The following is a 22,046-nucleotide window of genomic DNA, read 5'->3' on the forward strand; positions in this document are numbered from 1 at the left end:
GGGAGAACAGGCCCACAGTTTGTGGGCTCCAAGGAACCAAACATGGTTGTAGCCAAAGGCAAGGAGTTATCCTCCCTGTTGCAGAGGGTTTTGCCTTTTGAATCCAGGTATGAGCCTTAGCTGCTTGCTGGTTGATGGGTATGGGCAGTTACCCCACAGGAACCATGAACGTGCTTGGCAAAAGCATCACTGTCATCTGCAAAGCCACAAATCCAAAGCTGACTGGCTCTACTAGCCATTGTGTTAGTATATAAGGTGTTCACTTGAGCAATGAAAAGATTCTGATTGAGCACAGACTGGAGTCTGTAATCATTCACCACAGATGGGAACTTCATGTGATTAAACATATTCTTCTATGATGCTGCTAAAACCAGTTTCCCCCCTTATCAGGCTCTGGTTCGGGGTCAGAGAATGAAGGGACTTGTAACCCTCTAATGAGGGATCACGCAAGATGCTCAAATTCACCAAACTTCAATAAGCAACAGACTCTTTCCCATTCCCTCCTTAAACATAACACAACACGAGGGATTTCAAGAACATGTTTAATGATGGCAGTTTCTACTGAAACATGAGAAGTCCATTCAAACTAATCTTACCAGTTTTTTTCTTAAAAAGAAGCTTTGGTCACCATGACAAATCCTTAAACGTTTTTTAAAAAAAAAAAAAAAAAGTTCAAGCAGTTGCACAAGACAAAATGTGTGGTCCTGATAACTCCTCACATAAAAACTGCAGTAGCAGAAACTAATCTGACAGAAGAAAAAACCCTTAATGAAAACCATAGCCTGCCACCTGCAGAGATTATACCATGTACAGTGAATTGGAGAGAACAATCATGAACAAAATGTTCCAATGCATTAGTGCTTCTGTATTCAAGCCTCATTAGTGCCTGTAAACTTCTACAAGTTAGTTTGGGCTTAAGACAAGCATTAGGATAGCACAAGTTAGTGTGCTAAACAAGTGTTTGCGGTCTTCTCCACAGCTTCCAGGGAGAAAAAGAAAAGGAAAAAAAAAAAAAAAACCCAACTGCAGACCAAATACAAAGCTATTTGTGTACTTCCGATTTAATTCTGCAGGCAAACATGGCACACCAACTTCTGGCTTCTCAAATGTAATCTCCAGTGACAGGGCTGTGGCTGGAGTAAAGAAGCTGCAGTTCTGTGCAGGGTTTTTCCTCCACAGCACAGCATGCGCAAATAGGAAAGCCTCTAATTTGCTTGCTCTGTTTGACTCTGCTACTAGTCAGTAGATTTGTAAGCAGTGAGTGAGCCACAGGCAGACATCTGTAATAATGTTTCTCTTTTCATTTTCTGTAACAAATAATATGCCTTTAAAAATGCTCTTGAACAAAGCAAGTTTGACTATGCAACACAAAATAGCAGCAGATACTAAGTCACGTTACAGTCACAACCAGATTAAATCTGCAGTGTAAAATACACAGAACATTAAGGTAAAACACTCATGTAGTGGTTAATGGCTATTTCTTTTTCCAATGAACGCCTAGAACTAACTGAACCAAACAGTTCAAATTATTAAAACTATGTTTTAAACTAATTCCTACCATTAAAAAAATATTTATATATACACTATTAGATGAGTCACATCAAGTGCTCTTAAAATCTTAACTAAATATAGCTATAGAATATTTAACCAGACACTTTAAATCACATACAGCAACTTTTGTAGAGGTAAACATTGCCTCACATTTGCAACAGCAATTGAGTATCAATGAAAGCATTTGGATTATTTTCATGACCATGAGCAACTGGTGAGGTTGGCCTTTTATTTCCACCAAGCAGCTGCTGCTTCCCTATAAGCACTTTCTAGCTTATGGCACACAGGCTGGGACATCCCTGAAGAGCCAGAGCATCCCAGTGGCAGTTGAGCACCTCCACCTTCAATGTAAATACCTCGTCCCTGACACCACTGAGATTTGACCGCGTTATGGAAATAGTGGGATTTTTTAGCCACAAGCAAGGGGAGCAGATGACCTTTGCCAGCCTAGCTCAGCAAGTGACCTGCAGTTGTTAGAAATAACTCCTGGTTTCGATAACTGAGTCACCCTTGGAAAGAAGTGCCCTTTCCGCACCTTTTCCTCTCATCTCTCTCCTACGTAACTTGGTCTCACCTTTCTTTTGTGCAAAGAGGTGGTTTCATTCTCTCTCCACCACTCATCCAGAGTGCCTAATGCTCAGCTTAATGAGTTTGGCAGATTAGTGGACATGCACATGTTGCCATGGTATCTGCTCACAGGGCTGCCACCTCCATCGCCCCTCTGCAAATGCAAACAGCAGCTTCTAACCTCTCTCCCTCCTCAGCATTGCCACCTCTCTGACTTCAGAAGGACTAGGTCTGCCTGAGAGGCTCAGTTCCCAGTTTTCAAAATACTTTAGTCCTGAAGAGACGCAGTATTTCCTTCAGAATCAGCCAGCCTAAGTCTAAAACCTGTTTTACTTAGGCAGCGGGGAAAGAGACCCAATCTTATCTCAACCTGCAGCATTGTTCAACCTATAGATCCCTGCCATTCCTACCGGCCAGACCACAACCTGCTCGGCCCCATCCTCACCTCACAGTTGGCGTGTTAGATATTGCTTAGTAACAGTAATACGGAATGACTCAAGCTCATTTCATGAATGAAAATAACACAGCATTTTTATACTGCCTTGGTGACTAATATTAACACAAGAGTCTGCTGTGGGATTTTCTCCAGCCAGGCTGAGTGGGCTGTTCGCAAAGCCTTTGCTGAGTCACAGCTAGGAAAAGCAAGCTGTGTATGGGAGCTTTTTTGGAAGTGCAAGGCTGCTGGGAAGGAAAAAAAAAATTCCACTTCACCTCCTTTTACTAACTGCAGGGCCCAAGGGAACTTGTACAGAACTGGTGTAGGTCGTGGTACCATGACAAAGCAGTTCAGTGTTCTCAGCAAGCCTCAAATCCCAACAGGCCTAAACCAAAAAAAACAAACCACCAAAAAAAAAAACCACCAAAAAACCCAGAAAAACAAAACCCACAAAAAAAAAAAAAAAAAAAAGGAACCCAAAACTGGGAGCTTGCTGCAAGGTCAGAGCTTTGCCAGAAACTCTGCAGTCTCCTTGAGGGGTTGTAACTGCAGGAGGCTAGTGGAGGGTCATGCAAACAGTGGGACAATCCAAAAACAATTGGAAAATGCATTCCCCAAGAAAAGCAAGGTTCCAGCCAGCTTAAAAACCAAAAATAAAAGGTGTTAAGGGGTGCAGTAAACAGTAAAGTCTGAACTGTCTCCGTGGTTGCTGCAACGGAAAACCACAAAGAAAAGAAACTAAACCAGTTAGGTTTGCCCTTTCTGACTATGGCCTGGAAAGCATGCATGCTTGTGGTCTCCTAAAGCCAATCCACCCAGATGTAGCAATCTAATTCTCATGGTGTCATCCCACAGCTCTGACCTCTGCAGCACAAAGCACAGCAGGGAGCGATGGTTAAAAACACATCCTTGAGTTAAATGGGATTTGTCAAGCAGGTGGTAGGGGAAAACTTCCAGTTTGGTACAGATTAACATCACTTAAATGAAGCTTCCATGAAAAATAAGAGGTGTTCTTTCTGCAATCTAATCATTCCACATGAAGACTTATTTTGCTTAGAAAAAAGGTAATATAGATGAATTGTAGACAAGTTACAGTCAGCACAGGACAGTACAAAACATTGTTTTTACTCCCTGTGGAAGGGCAGAAAATTACAAAAATATATCATCTTTAATCCAGGATTGTTGTAGTTTCGGGCATGCCTGATTCTTCCTGTTTCCCTGTGGTCTCATTTATTGAAGTTGGTCTGATCAGAGCTCCTTGGGACAATGAGAAATTCATCCTGAAGGCTTAGTGCAATTGTAGTTTAAAAAAAAAAAAAAAAAGTATCAGTAGCAAGTCAAGAAAATTTTCTACATGAGTCAACCTCTCACCCTCTCCTCCCAAAAATCCTACACTAAACACACAGTGTGGTATTTTAGCATGGCTTGCATTTTTACCACCTAAAGTCACTTCTGTAAAGCCCATCAAATTCACTTGATTTTTTCAAACACATGATCTGTTTAACAATGACCAAAGTTTTAACAGTGAGTGAAGTATGTGGATTTCAAAAAGTAAGTCCTTGGGGTAGCTTGGTTCAATCTTCCTTGTCTTCTTCTGCAAAACTTATTTAGACCATAACGAGCTGCAAGTCGGTAACAGAGCTGGATCTTGTTATGCTTTAGTGACACCATAGCCCTCCTAAAGGAAGAAAGCTGAGTTTGCAAAGAGGAACTCTGGTCATTTCAACGCAGCAGTTAGGAAATCAGGGAACCAAGTGGTGACATTTTGGCCAGAAGATCCATAGCCTGCTGTACAAACAGCACCTCAAGGAGGTGAGGCTTGGTTTGGTTGTAACGCTGCAGAGATGAAAGCCTCCCCTTTCACAGTTATGGCTTCAGCAGGTCCCTCGACAGCAGAATGACATCTTGCAGGGCACCAATGCTCCTCGGAGCTGCTTTACCTGGAAAGCAGGAAGAATTAGTACAGCTGTAGATTTGCAATTAAATAGCTTACAGGCAGAGATGACAACCCATGTGCAAAGTGGGGAAAAAAAAAAAGCCAAAAAGCCACAAAGCAAAAAGCAGCATTATTCACTGTGATTGCCATCAGTTCCCTCCAGCAGCTGATTTCTGTGGTGACATTGGGCACTGATGTGATGTTAACACCATGCCAGGAGAAGCTAGAGTAAGCGAAGAAAAAAGCAGAGTTATATCAGACAAAACCCAGGTGCTGAAAAATCCTGCGCCCAGCCACTGTGCAGACCAGAGAAGGGACCGTGCGCAGGGGCTGCTGCTACTTCACTGCACGTGAAACAGCATCGTGGGACCTCACAGCTTTTTTCACACCAGCGCAGCTCCTTACTAACCAACACAGGTGGGCAATCCTCCTTGCTATGGATTCTCCTCCTGACACCCTACTGCTTTAACTGCTTCAGGATTCAAAAAACCACCTTAACAGGAACTTCTTACACTCCACAAAGGAGGTGAGAGCCCTCCCCCATAGGACTGCCCTGCCAGTGTATAATCGACTGAATGAGCAAACAGAATGTGATGTGTTCTGTAACTGTTACAGCCACATGAGGAAAGAACCCGGCCTTCAAACACCAAACAAAAATTACCTTTTGACCATCTCTTTCCTCCCCTGCTGTGGACCCACGGGAAATCCTTAACAGCAGCACCAAAGCTTTGGCAATTTGTTGTATTTATAGTAAGTAGCTGACTCTCTTAGTGATTTGTACCCCCTTCAGATAAGGATAAATGATACCCCTCCATTTACACACAACTTGTCACTGCAGCCTGCTGGAATAAAAAATAAAGCAAGCTGCTACAAACCCCAGCTCAATTCACCTAGCACCATGCAGAATGGCCTGCAGCTTTTGCTGGCAAAAAATCCATTAGAGCTGCTCCCCTGCGAGTCAACACCTTGCTGTAACAAGCAGACAATACCACGCTCCATTCAGAGCTGCACACAGTCAGGATCTGTAAAGGACATATTCAAAGAGAAGACACCAACAGCATAACCCTCATACTTTGCAGACTCCCAAAAGGCTTGAGCACATCCAAGGCTGAGCCCTGCAACCGTGATGAAGAGGTTTCCACACAGTTCAAGGCTACTGGCACCCGAAAAAGGGGTGAGTCCAGAATCCAGCCTTTACACATGGTGCATCTTTCCTCCAAAACATCCTGCAAGCTCTCAAAAGCCCTTTAGTCCCACGAAGGCTGAATAAATGTTCCTGTCCTCTTCCCTCTGCCTGCCATCACTCCTTACACATAAATCTTTCTGCTTTCAAGAGCACTTTGGAAGATGCATTCCTAAATTGCTTCTCCATTTTGCTGGTGCTGCTGCTGTTAGAAGGAAAAATGACAATTCACACGGAAAACAAACTGAGGAATTTCACTTAGCTGATAGAAGGGATGGAGACTTCAATCCACCCCAAGAAAAACTTACTTTTGTCAATTTTTTAGGAGCCTGACACTGGGACTGGGACAATTCCAGCTCTGGCATTGAAATTCCAAGTTCTTCCCCTACTCTGGGCTCTCATGTGGCACCTATCACCCTGGACTCAAAATGCTCTGCAGGGATGGTTCTGAAACTCACCCAGCTGTGCTCAGCAAGCATAGCGAGCGGAACGCACTGCCTCCAACAGCTGCAAGTCAGCAGGGAGAGGAGACAATGCTGATACCCCAGATTACTGAAGTGCTTTCAAAGCCTCTCATGTGCAAGGCGCCACAGAATTTATTCAGTACTTGTTTTTAATTTTCTAGTGAAGCTGACAAGAAATCCCCCAACGAGCTATGCTAGAGTTAATAAGCTTAATAAGCTAACGATTTTATTTACCTTTTCAGAAACTGGTTCTTTTTGCAGCTGTTTTAATCTCTTTTCTCTTATTACACAAAATAAGTAGAGTGCTCTGTGATGGGGGTTGGACGCTAACACCAGTTTGTCAGGGACATTTGCCGGTAACCTACTTTATTTCAGTCCTCTCTTCTTGCGTATCACACAGTGCCAACTGCCTGATGAATCCATGGCTTAGCTCCATCAAGTAGAAGATGATGAAACCTGTGCAACCTTCCCTTGCCTTCTTGAAAGAAAGTATTAAAGCTGCAAAGAACAGAGGGAAATCTTAAAATCAAGATCTACTGGTGGGATGAGAAAGAGCACGCTTGGAGGATGGGATTTAGTTTTCCACTAATTCATTTTCCAAGATGTGCAGCAAGCGTAATCCCATCATAAAAAATGAAAAAATATCTGACATCTGGAAAATGACCAATACAGTTCATATGGTCCAAAAATCAATCAGACAGGGACACTTCTCAGCCTTCGGCAGCACAGACTGAACTGGCTATCAAGAAACAAACGCCCTTTTCATGTTCAGTTTGCTTTGTGTAGCTCTATAATCATTTCAGAACAATTCCTGAAGTTCTTATCCAAATGCTTCTTTTAATACCAGAGTAAATACATACAGAAAACCATCCTCCATATTAAAAAACTGGTTTCCATGAAGCTTTTCAAGGAGGTGTTAATGTCTAAGCGATTTGGCATCTTTGCTCTGTGACAATCTTTGATTTATACTTTCAGCCTCTTGTCACACAAATTGTGCTTGCAGGATTAGAGAAGCCACTGACAGAACAGCTTCCCTGCTCCTGAAATGAGATCGCGAAGGGGGTATCTAATCTGGCACACACACGCTTCTGAGGCAGGCAGTGGGTGGCTTTTGCATCCACAGAAAGGACTGTTTGGTTAAGATTTTGAAGTGGTCTCATTGGTCTGCCTTACAGGAGAAAGGTGGTTATTTCTCATTGCTCCACTGCCCAGGGGAAGCAGGGGGTGGGGATCTACCAGGACCCCAAAATCTTAATCCCTCCTGAAAAAAAAAATTAAAAATAAAAGTCACAACCTTCATCCAATGGCCCAATTTACAGTCTGCTGTTCTTCGATGTCTTATGTAAAACTGGAAACAAATACACACAAGGACAAAGCATTAAAGGAAAGAAAATTAACTGCATGAGAACAATTGGAGAGGTATACATCGCATCTCCCCTGTTGCTGCTAGGCACCAACTGCCTTTTAATTAGAGTGTTGTTTGTAGTACGTGGGGGAAACAGCACAGAATCTCAATTACTCCCCCAAACACAGAGGCAAGTGCCAGTACAGATCTTCCAACAATCGGAGGGGACCTCAAACTAGCCCAGAGCCTACCCACATCATCCTCAGCAATGACTTACACTACAAACTCAAAACAAGACTCTATTTATGACCTGTGTATCCGAGTACGTTAATACTGGGGTAATGTACTTGGTATTACGCCAGGAGGTACCTAACGTCACGGCACTTCAGGCCAGCTCTTCAGATTTCTCCCTACTGCCATGCTGGTGGTAACCCTAGAGATCTGAAAGCACAGGATGGTCTTACAGTACATGTAACACTTGAATTGGATAATGCTTACAGTCCATCACAGCCAACACGTCCCTACTGCGCTGCTCTATGGAAAACCAGTTCCCTTTCCACTCCATTCCCCTGTTTTCTCAGAAGCCTGTATTTTAAAAATGCTTTTGGTGCCTTTCTAGTGGAAAGCACTGAGCAAACACCATTGCAAATTATCACTTCATGGAGAATGGACCATTTTCCCCATAGTTTCACAGCTTTTAAATCAAAAATGAACCGAACAAAAGATTCCAGCAAATTTCATGTGATATTCAGAAGCCAGGGAGACTTTGAAAATTCTGCGTTCAAAAGGCTACAGAAAGTTGGTTTCTGATGCAGAATGGCAGCATGTGTGTTACAATACTGAACAATGGGCAGTCTAGCCCTAGGCATATGCTTCAGTACCAGCGTGTTGCAAAGAAATAAAGAATTAAGGAAATCAGAATAATGACTTGTGAACCGCGGCACTGCACCAGTGGATGGTGCTGCAGCACGGGGTTGCATGAGACTTAGCCTCTCTGAAAGCAACCCCAGAAATGGTACAGTCACCAGAGCAGCACCTGGTCAAAACCTGCTCGTGAAGACTTGGCAGCCCAGACAGGACACAAGTCTGTCGTGCTGTAAGCTGAGGAAGCACCGCTGCTGGGAGGCTGCTTGCATAAAGCTGAACAGCCCTACAACTGATACTGACTGCTGGCAAGGACGCACCTTCATTTGAAATAAAAAATAAATAGATAAACAAAAGAGTGCGGAATATTATAGCTCACAGGTAGCTGCCAGGAGATACTTGTCACTCCTCTGTCCCCATCACAATTGCTTCCAGGTTTCTGCACCTCACAACATGTTGCTTGAGCTGGCTAACAAGCCGAAATAGCAGTATCACCCCATTCTTTATGCATCAGCCCTAGCAACACCTCTGCAAGGTCACCTGATGCATCTGCACAATATTTTTTTTTTTTTTTTTTTAGATAATGGAGAAGGGAAGTAGTTTTCCTGACTGAGCAATCAACAAAGGCTCTTTTAAAACTGCAGGCACTTTCTGAATATCCAAAACAAACCTACCCCTCCAGTGGTGTAGCTATCTGCATGTATTAATGACTCCCATTAACCACAGAGAGGGATACAGTTACCTCTCCCTACCCTGTGTGTTCCTGGAATCTGCGCTCAGCTGCAAAAAAGAAAGGGAACCTTAGACAGCACAAGACAACTATTCCCTGAATGCCAGTTCTGGGGAATGGCGGAGGCGGGGGGGGGCCGTGCCAGGGAAGGAACCCCAACAGAAGACCTGGTAGAAGTTAGTTCACTGACTTACTGTGGGCACATCTGAGATGGCCTTTCTGCAGCTCTAGCCCTTTCTTCCCATATGAACACAAACACCCGTGAAGAACTCCTGATTGGTTTAATGGGGATGTCAATGGTCAAACTCAGCAATTCAAATTTGCCAAGTATCTTTACTGGTGACAGAAGACAGGAACTGTTTGGGGATGTAGCCTCCAAGTCACACAAAGGAACCAGAGCACTTCATACCTTTTACAGCACATGTATCCTCAAAGCAGCCTTCCCAAAATCAGTACTGCTAAGGGGCTGTCTGTAAGATGATCTCCCCTTCTAAACTTGGGTAGCTCTGTCTGGGCTAAACAAACGTATGTCTGAAACATCAAGGACTTCAGAAAATGTGGAATTTAATAGCTGTTGCACTGTGGCCGAAAGGAGGAATTCCCACAACTGAACAGAGGACTGGCTGGCTAAGAAGCAAAAACCCCTACAGCCCCCAAACAGAGCATCACAGGAGTTGAAGAGCCATTTGTAATGGAATTGTAAGGAATCCATGAAGACCGAGTAACTTTTGTGAAAGCATCAGCACAGTGTGTGCTCCAGAGAAGCAACATCAAGTAACACTACCACAGCTCTCCTGAGTCAGATGGTTTCCAGCAAGCTCTCTCCTTTGTTTATCTAGTATTTTACTATTAGACATCTTATCCTGAAGCACTGCTGTGACTGAGAGTCTTCTGTTCTCACTCTTTGGAAAACCCCTCTGATCCTGCTACCTAAAGTTCACAGAGAAAGCACTCGGTTAAGAGGAAGAGGAGCAGGAGACAGGGACTTTTAAAATAGGCCACGGTGAGACAGAGATCTCTGCGCTCTGGGTTTAACAAAGCTGGGTCCCCAAGTAAAAATTGCATGAGTTGAAATTATTAGTGCAAACGCAGGAGTCTTCCAATTCAAGAACTAATTATTTACACATAAAGGCACAACTCCTTCGTTGTTCCACGGCTTCCAACTATTCCAACTATTGCCTGACTTTTATAGAGAACTAATGGAACTAATGCAGTTATTTTGAAAAAGAGCAGCAGAGTGTGTGGTGGTACGTGTTTTAGATGCTGGCACACATGTGCTTAAGGCAAATGTGTTGTTCCCCCTTTCCAAATTTAGGAGACGGGCAACTTTAGTAAAGTCTGTGAAACCTCCCGTTAGGAGTTGTCAAGATCTGCGGTTTTATAATTAGGAGAGCTTATTTCAGCCAAAGTGAGACAGATTTTAGAGTAGTCCTTATTTGGATGAGAATGCAACTTCAATGCTGTGGATGGCTTGATGCAAATAAAAATAAGAGATGCAGATACCCTGATGCCATAAATCAACACGCAGCATCTTTACATGCTGAGTGGTTGCTATAAATCTCAGGCCCAGAATAAGCACCAAAAGTTTTGAGTTGTCACACCACTTCTATCTCAAAAAGGCAAACACATTTAAGGAAAGATTGTTGCTAAGGGATAACTGCTAACATCATCAGCGGGGGACCACAGTCCTCTCTTTGTCACAGAACAACATGAGAGCACTCTGGTACAAACCCAGAGGTTGGTGGAGATTTGCCATCATTTCCCTCCCAGGCTCACGGCAACGGCAGCACCTGGGAAAGCAGCCCTTGATCCACAGCCCTCCGTGCAGTGTGTGCGTAGGCACTGAGAGCGCACAGGAACGACTACCAACAGCTGCCCAAGGGGGGAAGTTCAGTCTGTTAAACCTTGTTAGCTACTTGGGGCACGTGCATCCCGTTGTGCTGCTCTGCAGAGGAAAGAGGAAGGCAGACAGCCTAGGGGTAGTGACATGGTTATTACAAGAGCGGGCGAGTAGAGCGCAACATGTGCTGAGAGCAGGCAGAGGAGCTGTAAAGGAAAGTGATAATGCTTGGGCAAAGTGAAAGAGAGACTGTGACTGCCTTATCTCTGCCAAGTTGGCCCAGCAGAGAATAAAAGAGCTGTCTTCACTAACAAGAGCTCAGTGAGCAAGCCTAACCAGACGGGCTCGCAGCAGTACCTGTATTTCACATCAAACACTGTTGAGTCTTCATCCTCATCGTCTTCTTCATTCAGAGGAGCCATTTCTACCCGCTCGGCTGGAGTAGTGATTATGTCGTACTTCCTGGTTTTCTTAATCCTCTTGCCAGACCTGAAACACAGAGGTGGGAAGGGAAGGACCATTTTTGTACAGTACCCTTTGGAGAGGCTGAAGCTGTTCCCACCAACACTGAATTGCTGCCCTGTTTAATTCAGACCTCCCCAGGCACGCGGGCCACAGAGCCAGCCTCTGTTCCCTCCCGCTGCCTTTCCAAGGCCACCGTTTGTGCCCATCAGTGTAGAGCACAGTTTCTCATCAACTGCAATCCAGATCAACGTCAGTATTTCAGCCCCTGACAAACCAGAGATCTCTGGCATCCAGGAAGGCATACAAGCGCAGCAGCCCACTGCATCCTCCTGCTGCCACACTCAATAAGTGAGACACGGGCTTAAATAGCCGAGGCAGCCAATGGTTTAGTGAACACGTTTAGATGGGAAAGGCCAGGTTAAGCCCTGCTGAGACAAGGGAATATTCTGGGCAGGATTAGGAGCAAAGGGATGGTGATGTCTGGGTACAAATAGCCTGCTCTCTTCCCTTGCAATCAGGCCAAGCTCAGGACGCCCAGAGCAACAACCCTGAGCCTTGTCTGAGAAGTTTCATGCTTTATGCTGCGTAAGTGCTATGAAAAATAATCAACTATCATTCAAAGCTAACTGTACCTACCACCTCTCCTCCTATAAAGGCCAGCCTTACTTTCCTTTCTAAATGGAGATGCTCAAGCACGTGCAAGTCCCATGGTTTTGAGAGATCTATTTTCTAACACTTACTTTCAATTAACAAACATTTGGTGCATGGCTTTTCAACTAATTCTCTGCCTCTAGCTTGAATTGTGTGAGTTCTTATTTCACCTACTCCTTTCATGCATATTAGGAGGGTCACACTGCTCATGCATTAATCCAGTTTTGTGATTATACATTAAAGAAGGTGGTGATGTGTACGGTTAGCCTTCAGGGAGAAAAGTGGATGTTTTTGGTTAACAAACTGCAGAATTTTCCCCTTCACCTTTTATAAAATAAAACTGGCAACTGCCAAGCACGAGAAGGGAGCTGGTGCAGGTGCAAGCAAGCAGCCCTAATTTTTGGTAATCACAACTACCGCTCTGAGCAGACAGCACGTCATGAGTACACTTTCACCATGAAGGAGTCCTGCCCCAGCACGTCACGCAAGGTGTGCCAGATTCAACATTCCCATTTCTGCATCAAGAACAGATGCCTTTCCAAGAGCTACGCAGCAGCAAGAACTGAGGTACGAGCATTACGGAGTGACTAGGACTCAAATCCTGTGTTTGCATCTCCACTGCAACGGTCCCTTCTAAGCTTAAAGTAAAGGAAATGTAAACCAGTGAACAGCTGCGATGTGGAAGTCTGTGTCTCTGCCTAGCATTGCTTTTGGGCAGTAGTCCAAGGCCAAACGAACAGGTTCCAGCCCTTGGGATGGAGCTGTCTGCACCCCCTCCCTGTTCTGAAGGCTAAGGTTGCATCAGAAGCGAGAAGTCATCTCCTGTAGTCTAATCTTTATAGCAATCTGTGCCGCTGTGTCACGTAGAGCACAGGGTGGTTTGTTCTATTACTGCTGTTGTTGAAACAAGCAATTTTATATCCAATACAGTAGGACTCTTAACCCAAACACTTGAAAATCATTTTGAAAACACTTCTCCGTATTATTCTGCTTCTCAGCCAAGACCTAGCAGCAAACTGATGCAGGGAGGTCTCATCTTACAAGTAATGCATTGATTTTACAAGAAACATTTACACACACCGTGAAGCCTAAACATAGACCAAAACTAACCTGTGTCTACCTGTCAGAACAAACCAAGCACAGCCTTACCACTCTGCCTTACACGTACAGTCTGCAGGGGCTTTCCATGGGTTCACCCATTTAAGACCCTACCTGCGTAACAGGCCCACTTTATTGAGAGACATCGTCCCTCATTCCCTCCATTAGAAAGCATAACTTATTCTATGTAGTTCATCTTACCACACAGTTAATATTAAAAGTGTTCGAAGCAATTACTGCAGAATAGGTATTTTTAGAAATGGAAAACTAGAACCCTTTAGCCTCCAGCCATTAATTAGTCAATTTGGGCTACACTTTAAAGAGGACCTGGAGCTCTTTGCACAGTGATCTATTAGTCCTCCACAACGCTCACTTAACCATAGTGCTCATTTAGAAAAGGGAGGAAGCTCATTTTGCTGCTGGTTTTTTGGCTAAGCCACTGCAATCAGTTGTTTGCCATTGGCAAGGCAAAAGAGTCTTTCCTTGCCTCTTCTTCCTCAACTAATTCTACATCCCATTACCTAGCTAATTTGTCATTAATCTGTACTTTTCAGTGGTCTGTTTTCTCACACACTCATTTGAACAACTCCCCTAAACATCGTAAATACTAGAATTACCAAAGCTAACTTTAAAGGAAAGCTTTGGGAGTGTCCCTACATGAATGCAAAACAAGCCTGTCTGTCAGGAAACCACTGCACATTAAAACTCCCAAACCTCAGTAGGATCCCTGTAATCATCAGTGATCATCAGTGACGACAACACAAAAGGAAAAGCACTTTATCCAGCGGATGGGACCAGGCAGTATCTTTTGTTTGCAGACAGCAGAGTCAGCGGAGTAGCGCAGAGCAGGAACTACAGCATACAAATGTTTCATGAACTTTGGAGACCTCCTGGGTAGGATCAGGACACATTAGCCCTCATGGGCAAAGAGAGGATCTCCTTTCCAGCCATATCCATTTTGTGCAGGTTTTTTTAAAGCAAACAAGAAGCGCGCTGGAAGCTGCGGTTAGCAACAAGCTGAAACACTCTCCAAGTGGTTTACCCAAGGCAGAAGTGGAACTAGGTATTTCAGTGCAGAAAACTGTCTTCCAGTTAAAAAAATCACGTTGCTTCTGCTGTCTGACTTCAGCCACTCCCTGCCCCGTAATTAGAAGGGATGCTACAGGTCTTGTATGGAATCACCATGAGAAGGGGGGGGGGTGCGGAAAAAATCAATTAACTGCAGCCAGGGCTATCAACCTTTCACTTCAGACCCAGTGCTGCTCCCACCAAAACCAGCTCCCTGGTGTTAACAGCACAACAAAGTTAACTGATGAAGTGATGTTTGCACACTGGCATTGCCCTTGGGCTTGAATGACTGCAGCACTGTGCACCACACCAGGGTCTGGTCCATCAGGAATCAGATGTACTCCCTCCACCATGCTGCACAGTGCGAGGAGGGACAACATACAGAGATGGGCTGGAGCAGAGCACGGACTGTGTGTCTCTGTATTTTGACCGGGAGCTATTTTGATCAAGCACCAGTCATATGCAGCGCTTCATCCTCCTTTCTGAGGCATCATGTGGCAAAGTAAATGCTCAAGTCAACTCACTAGTTCATTATATTATTTACGCCTCTGATCTATTTTAGTCAACAACCCTGATATTCAAAGACAATGCTTTTCTTGACCCAGAGAGCGAGGTCTCTGCATTTCTTATCTAGCACTAACACTTCCTGCCAAGAAATGCAGAGGGAGGGGACCACCCCCTGGAAAAAAAAGAAAAGCAAAAAAACCCCTACTCCTTAGCAGAGTGCTTACTGCAAGTCTGATCAAGCCAGCTACAATCTTCACCCTAGAACTGCAGCAATGTTACATTTGGAATGGATTGGGACCGGTTTATTTACTGTTTAAAAAAATTATGAAAATATAAACCTGTGAAAACTCCAGGCTTCCTACCAGCTGATGAATTAGATCAGTGATATTTCACTACTGTTGATCTGTCTGGGCATTTCTGCTCTCTGGATGGTGCTGCATGCAACGAAGTTAAACCACGAAGCTAAGTCCTCACGTATTTTCTGGATATACATTTTGTTGTGGCAAACCGAAGGTGCTGTGTTCCCTAACAATCAAGTCCTTAAGATGGAATATATGCAGCCACAGAGAGCAGAAGTGTCCCCTTGCTTAACTGCGCTGCTAACAGAAGGGATGGATCAGAGACTGCTACTGGGAATAACTTCAGGAACACCTAAATGGGATATTGTTGTGGTTCAATGAAGCAGTGATGTCTGTAAGTAATTAAAATATAGCCACTCACATCTGGTAGTCAGTACCAGTGCCAGCATGTACTTCCAAACATTACAGCACAGTCAGACCAGTATCGTCTGAGACCTGCTCGAGAAGTATCCTTGTTTTATAGGGCAGAGCTACAGAAACTTTTACGATCTACCCAAACTCAAGGTAGTGAATCCTACAAGAAGAAACAGCATTCATCCTCTGCTGCGACCATTCACATCAGAGCTGTAAAGAGTCCAAGACAGCATCAGACAGCAATCCCCTCTTCCTTCCTTCTGCCAATTTCTGCCACATTCACATCAAGACAATACTGTCCTCCCAAAGACAGGACCTCCGAGACCTAGGACAAGTGTCCCGTTTGTCATTCTCTGTGGCCCTAACTAACCTAAATGCAGCTTAAATGAAGCTTTCAACGTGGGTCACAAATACATGTTTTGAGGTTAGTTTTGTTGGTTTTCTTTTTCTTCTCCATTTAGGGTCATTTTAACAGTGAGTTTTTCTTTCCTGTTCCTGGCAGAGGTCTTGTCTTTGCTGGAGTATTCAAACTGGTTATAATACAATTAATTTAAATCAGTCAGATTCTCTGGGGTTAAACCTCAGATGGCCCAGAGCAATTGCCCAGCTCATAGAACAAAGGGTCTTGTATCCTACGATCATATGCTTGAACCTCTCTCCTCAATCTCGGTAATTTATACCAGTTCTGCATCTACTGGAAAACTAGGCTTAAAGTGGTATTTGAGGAAGAAATCAAAACTGAACAACAAGCAGCATTACAAAGCAATGAGTTACAAAATAAGCAGGTAGCTTCTCTCTAAAAATCTAGATAAATAGCAGCCTTTCCCAGCCTGTGTTCTGTTCATTCAAGGGCAGGTCAAGACATGTAGCAAACACAGCACACTGTTTTCTGCAACTAAAGCTTTGGGTTTCAGCTGGCCCATTTGAGCAGAAATAACTTATCCAGTTCCCCTAGAAGGCATATGGTCTACCAGCACAGACAGGCACATCTGAGAAATCACGTTTCTTGGGAATTGATCGCAACTGCATTGTGATGAAATGAACTGAGCTGCACCAGGAGAGAGAAACAGGGCAGAGCATGGGGGTAAAAAGGCAAAATCCATAACACAGATCAAAGAGGGAATTTAGCCCCATGAACGGTTCATAAGCTGTTGCAAGACACTGTGTTTCTTGGTAATGCAACCTACCCAACCATTTGAGAGTAGTACGAAACTTAGTCGGTTGTGGAAATCTTTTTGGTTTGGGAGCATGTAGTACACAGGGGTATAGGAATGAAAGAAAGCAAGCCCAGAACTGAGCCAAAGAGAAAGAAAAGAAAAAAGAAGAAAAAAAAGCTATAGCAAACGAGGCCTTGCCACATGCAGACGAGTATCAGTCTTGGCTGACCCTCCTAGTCCCTAGTAGCCACAGAGGGAAAGGAAATTCAAACCACTGGGTGATACCACATTCTGAATCACAGGTCCATCAGATGAACCCAGAACATAACGTTCCCAAATGGAACGAAGAGAAATCTCTGAGCATTGTCTTGAGAACAGAGCTAGAAAGCTGGAGAAATATATCTACCCTGGCTCAACAAAAAGGGGAAAATAATATATACATTAAAATATATTAAAATGAGATGTATAAAAAAAATAAATCCAATGCCTGTGACAAGAATATCTGGCCACTCACTAGTTCATTTCATCTCTGCAACCCATATCTAACAGGATAATTTACTTCCAGCAACCCAAAGCAATTTCACAGTGAAAGTTTAATCAAAGATTGGATTTCAGCAAAATCTCTTTAATAGGAATCCATGACACTTCAGAAAAAAAAAATCACTATGTTTTTGACTAAGTATGAACAAAGCTCTTACTCTGATGGGAAAAAAAGCTTTACATTTGAGGGCAAATCCCTTATCTCTTCTGCAACAGAATCTCCTCCCATCTATGCTGCCAGCTACAAGTGTGACACTGGACAAACATACCTGTTGCTATTCTTGTCTTATTTGCAACTGGGGTAACTGTTTACAAACAACTGCTCTGTCAGATAAAGAAATGTACTCAGAAGCCAAAAGCTTCGTTCTCCTTGCAGGTTCTATTAAAGATATATGAGATCTCAGAGAGTGCTGTGGTTTTTTACATATCTTTAATGCTGCATTAATTCTGATCAGTTGCATAACAAGAACTTTGGCATGGGAGAATTAATCCATCATTTCCAAGGTGACATTAACCTGGACCTGCTTTTGCCGACTATGGTATAGGGAAAGGTTTTTAAAGGCTATCAGTTTGCTTTCTTTGGCTAGAAACGTTCAGCTTTACACCAGGTCTCCTTGACACAAGGTCTCACTTTATACCCAGAAGAAACTGAGGCAAAGGAAACAAACTCTTCAAGTTCAGAGAGAACTAGGAGTAGAAACTTAAGCTTTTCATTCTGCCCTTACAGACTCCTAATTCTAGATCATATACTTACTACCAATTTTGCTGTGTTTCTCCATGACAACTTTATAAACTGCAAAGCAGTCATATTGATTAAAAAAATTCTCTTCAGTATTTTACTGGGTTCTCCCAAACCACCTCACTTTAATGAGCAAATTTGTTTACATTGTCTGTTGCCAGCTGCTGCAACACTTAAGAAGAATTTAGTTAAATGTCAATTTCTTTAGAAAATATCAGTTCATATCATTTTGGCCTTTAAGACCATACTTTATAATACCACCGCTGTGAACACTGCCCTTCCTACACAGAATTAATTCAGAAACAGGAGAAGCAGAGCATTCAGCTGCAGCCATCATGTATATACAAAGGAACTGCTTGAAGACAGAACAAGGAAGAATTTGCCAACTCCACTTGTTCAACTACTTCTGTCACCTGAGACACGGTGCTCACCTCCTGCCTGCTGCCAAGAGCCTGCTGCTCCGCTCTCCCAGCTCTTTCCTGCTGCCCCTACCTACAAGTCAGATGACTGTCAACTACTGAAAGCTTGCAATCCTCCTGGCAAAGCCGGGCACAAACAGGCAGCAATTTTTCACTTGTAGACTGCGCGAGTCAGGGACAGCCTCTAGTGCACCATGGGACTCTTGCCACAACCCTGAGAAAAATAACAATTAACACCAAGAGCGGCCAAATGGAGCTTTAATATTTGCTTTTCTTCTGCTCCGGCAACAAGCCAAGAGGAAGACTGGCCTTCTAAAGGGATCGAGTTTAATTTGCTCGCGTTCCTCACAGCAGGAGACATTATATGAGTTTCAAGGGCTGCCTGGACAACTCAAGCATGTGCCTGCACCAACCCACTCCAGCAGCGTGCAGCGCAGTGAATGACCTGGCCCGCACCGGTTATGCCACGCTAAGTGGATGAGATATGAGCACCAAGAAGATGCAAACTTCTTCCCAGCTTCTTGCTGCTTGTTCGCCAGCATCCCTCCTGGCTCTGTGAGCAACTGGGGGATTCTTTCCTTCTGTGCCGGGAGCAGGAGCTTGCATCCATCGGCAATCTACCCCAACGAAACATCGGGGAGCTTGGTAACACGCCAGGGCCGTGGTCTAAATCAACATCTACTTTCGGCTAAGCTGAACACCTCAAGCCTATCTGCACAAGCTTCATTAGAAGGAAAAGAAAGATTTGGGTTTTCCACTTAGCACAAGTTACTACAGCGGCGGCACCGCGGCAGCCCACGGGCGCGCAGGATGCACGGCCCAGGCTGGACGGGGCCTCTCCAGGCCCAGCAGGGCCCGCCGGAGCCGCTGCCCCGAGCGGCTTCACGCAGCCCCGCGGACGGCACCGCGGCCCCCGTCCCCCCGTCCCAGTGACCCGCCGCCCTCACACCAGCCCCCCACGGGCGTACGGCGCCTCACGGCCGCGCCGCCGCCCCGCACCTCCGGGGAGCCGCTTCCCGCCCGGCTCCCGCCCCGTCTTCCCGCAGAAGGGGAGGAAGGCGCAGAGCTGCGAGGCCGGCGGCGCCCCCCCGGCTGTCCCACGGGGCGCTCACACAGCCGTGCCCGAAGGCAAGCCTCACACGGGCCGCTAACGGCCGCCGGGCTCCGGGCGGCCGCGCTTCGGGGCTTAGCGCCCGCCGCCCGGGGACAGGCCCCGCGGCCGGGCCCCCCGAGCCGGGCCGCCCCCCCCCTCCCCGGGGGCCAGGCGGGGCCGGGCGCGGCGCGGCCGTACCTGAAGACGCGGAGCAGGAGGCAGGCGATGAGCGCGGCCGTGAGGGCGCAGGCCCCGATGACGGCGGCCTTCAGCGCCGAGAGGTCGCGCAGCAGCGCGGGCACGGGGCTGAGCCGGGCCCCGCTGTGGTTGCCGGGCGCGCCGGCCGGCTCGGCTGGCAGGCGGCTGCCGTTCCCCGCCGCCGGCGGTTCCTGGCTGCCGCGGGCGCCGGGCGCGGCCGGCAGCAGCAGCGGCAGCAGCAGGCAGGCCGAGAGCAGCAGCAGCGGCCCGGCGGAGCGCATCCTGCCCGGCTCCGGCCGCCGCCGCGCCGAGCCCCGGAAGGCAGCGCCGGCCGGCCCGGCCCGCCCCCCCGAGAGGCGCCGCCTCCCGCCGCCGGGGCCCGCGGCCGGGACTCGGGCAGGGCGGCCGGAGCCCCCGTCCCGCCGCCCCCGCCGGTAACGGCAGCGTTCCTGACGGCAGGCCCCGTCTGGCCAGCGGCGCAGCGGTCACAGGCTGCCAGCCAGCCGAGCTCCCCCGAGCCGGAGCCGCTCCGTCACATTTACTGCTGATTTTCCCTTTCCGCTGGCCACCTGGGCTTGGCTTCCAGCTTAGTGTTCGCACTGATCTTTCACACCTTAAAAATCTTCACGGATCTGACATCCGTGGCAGCCGCAGCCGCGGCTGTGCATCCCCGGCCGGGCGGGGGGCGAGGGGCGGGGGGCGGCCGGGCCGCCCCGCTGCGGGCACCGCTCGCTGCTGCTCGTCCTGTTCAGCGGGAGCCGCAGAATAATTTTCCGCTGCAAAATAATCGTGGCTGGGGAGAGGGGCATGTTGCCCCTGAAACGAAGTTGAAGCAGAAGAGGGGGGAAGCCTGCCTGTTAGGTTCTGCGCTTCAGGGCTGGCGTGCCAGGGTATAATCTATAAGAACGTGTGACTAAACTGTGAAAAAGATTACGGAGATGTATTCCTGCTGGCAATGTCCCGTTGGAAAGGGGGCAGTGAAATAATGCCTGGTTCATCCAGTTCCCTAGCCAATTGGGATGCTGTAGCAAATGCCACCCACTCAGTACTAAAAGCATCCTGTGTTTTTTGCAGCAAGTTCTTGGGGATTAGGAAATTTTGACGTGGACGATGTGCAGAAGGCCCCCTACACTGTCTGAATTGGTCATTGTTCCAGCTTTATTTCATTGCTTGCTTTTGTGCACTTTCCCAGTTTCCAACATGGGGCCCCAGTTTATTTCTGTTCAGAGAAAAAAGAAAAAAAATCCAGCTGGGCAGGAGGTCAAACTGGTGATGCAGACTCTTTCCCAAACATTGGTGTGAGCCTGCTCACATGATTTATTATTTGTAAACACTGACCCTGATGTTGGCCCTGCCTGTTCTGAGATGTTTGCCAGCTGCTGCTCAGTCTTTATCAGATCTCACTTGGCCGCACCCTGCCACTCCTCTTGCAGTGCAGCGCTGCTCCATAGGATGAAGAAAAGGTGTAAGGGGCTTCCAAAGCAAGAACCACCTCCAGCTGGTCACAGAGCTTAGGGTCCAAATCCACCTCACCCGCTAGCCTTTACTTGTCTGTGTGAAATCAAAGCTCCACAGTGCCATGCACTGGGCATATACCTAGGCAAAACCACTCATTACGCTCAAAAACTAATATTTGCAGCTGTCGTATGGGAATCCTGGGTGTGAATCCACCCGAGATTCTGCCTTAAGTGCTCAGCTGGTAGACGGGAGTGATGGGTAGATACTAGGCGATGTCCCACGCTGATCCTTATGTCCATTCCTTTGGTGTTCCTCAGGCAAGGAGAAGCGAATGGCAAAGACTGCTACTAAGCTTGCTCAAAGCAGAGTACCGCCAGCTTTGCCATGGAATGACACAGGACGGGTGGGCAGCACAAAATCCTTCTGAAAATCATGGAGAATGGACATTGCTGGACCTACACCTGCGATCATCTTTAGTCTTATCTTGGCATTGCTGCCGTGGTGCTGGACTGGCAAAGGGGCACTGTAGGCTTTGCAAGCCAAGTAATTTTGTTTCACGTCCATTTTTTTAATAGAGCTGGACTTATTCCTGAAATAAATATTCTGCAAATATTTGCAGCAGGATTTGCTGTATTGCATGAGCATATCAGTGTAATTTCCTCTGAAATGCACAGCCTGAAACATCTGTTACTTGACTAGCATAAGCTGGGCAGCGGTAGATGCTGGATCTGGCACTTTTGTTTGACTTTTCTTGCTACTTTGGGCGGGGCGGGGGGTGGTGGTGGTGATGGTGGTGATATTCCTGTGGCAGATATTTCAATCTACTAAGATCTAGGCTGAAAGCCAGCACAGGGAATTAACATTTATTCTCACTATAAAGTTCCTCTATTTGACAAGGTGCAATTGTACCAGTATGTATGGTGTCAAACATATTCCAAACAGTCTAGAAATTATAAAGCTCAAGATTCTTCAGGCTTGTTTCTGATCCCCCTGAGAAGCAGGCTTATGCGACTGGGATTTGTGG

The 22,046-nt window shown here is 46.1% G+C and overlaps 1 protein-coding gene across 2 annotated transcripts; it reads right to left on the bottom strand.

Moving 5' to 3' along the window:
* Positions 1 to 528: 528 nt before the first annotated feature.
* FAM174B (family with sequence similarity 174 member B) lies at positions 529 to 21,717 on the bottom strand. 2 transcript variants are annotated; one of them, XM_056347109.1, is made up of 3 exons: positions 19,565 to 20,172; positions 11,274 to 11,405; positions 529 to 4,494 (listed from the first exon to the last, which is right to left on the bottom strand). In XM_056347109.1, exons 1-3 carry the CDS (start codon positions 19,843 to 19,845, stop codon positions 4,491 to 4,493), a joined length of 417 nt encoding a protein of 138 aa, XP_056203084.1. In that variant the 5' UTR covers positions 19,846 to 20,172; the 3' UTR covers positions 529 to 4,490. The 2 variants fall into 2 exon arrangements, with proteins under 2 accessions (XP_056203084.1, XP_056203083.1); XM_056347108.1 differs by lacking the exon at positions 529 to 4,494 and adding an exon at positions 4,507 to 7,398 and having other exon boundaries at positions 19,565 to 21,717.
* Positions 21,718 to 22,046: the final 329 nt, after the last annotated feature.

Source organism: Falco biarmicus, chromosome 7, assembly GCF_023638135.1.
Source record: "Falco biarmicus isolate bFalBia1 chromosome 7, bFalBia1.pri, whole genome shotgun sequence".
NCBI lineage: Eukaryota > Metazoa > Chordata > Aves > Falconiformes > Falconidae > Falco > Falco biarmicus.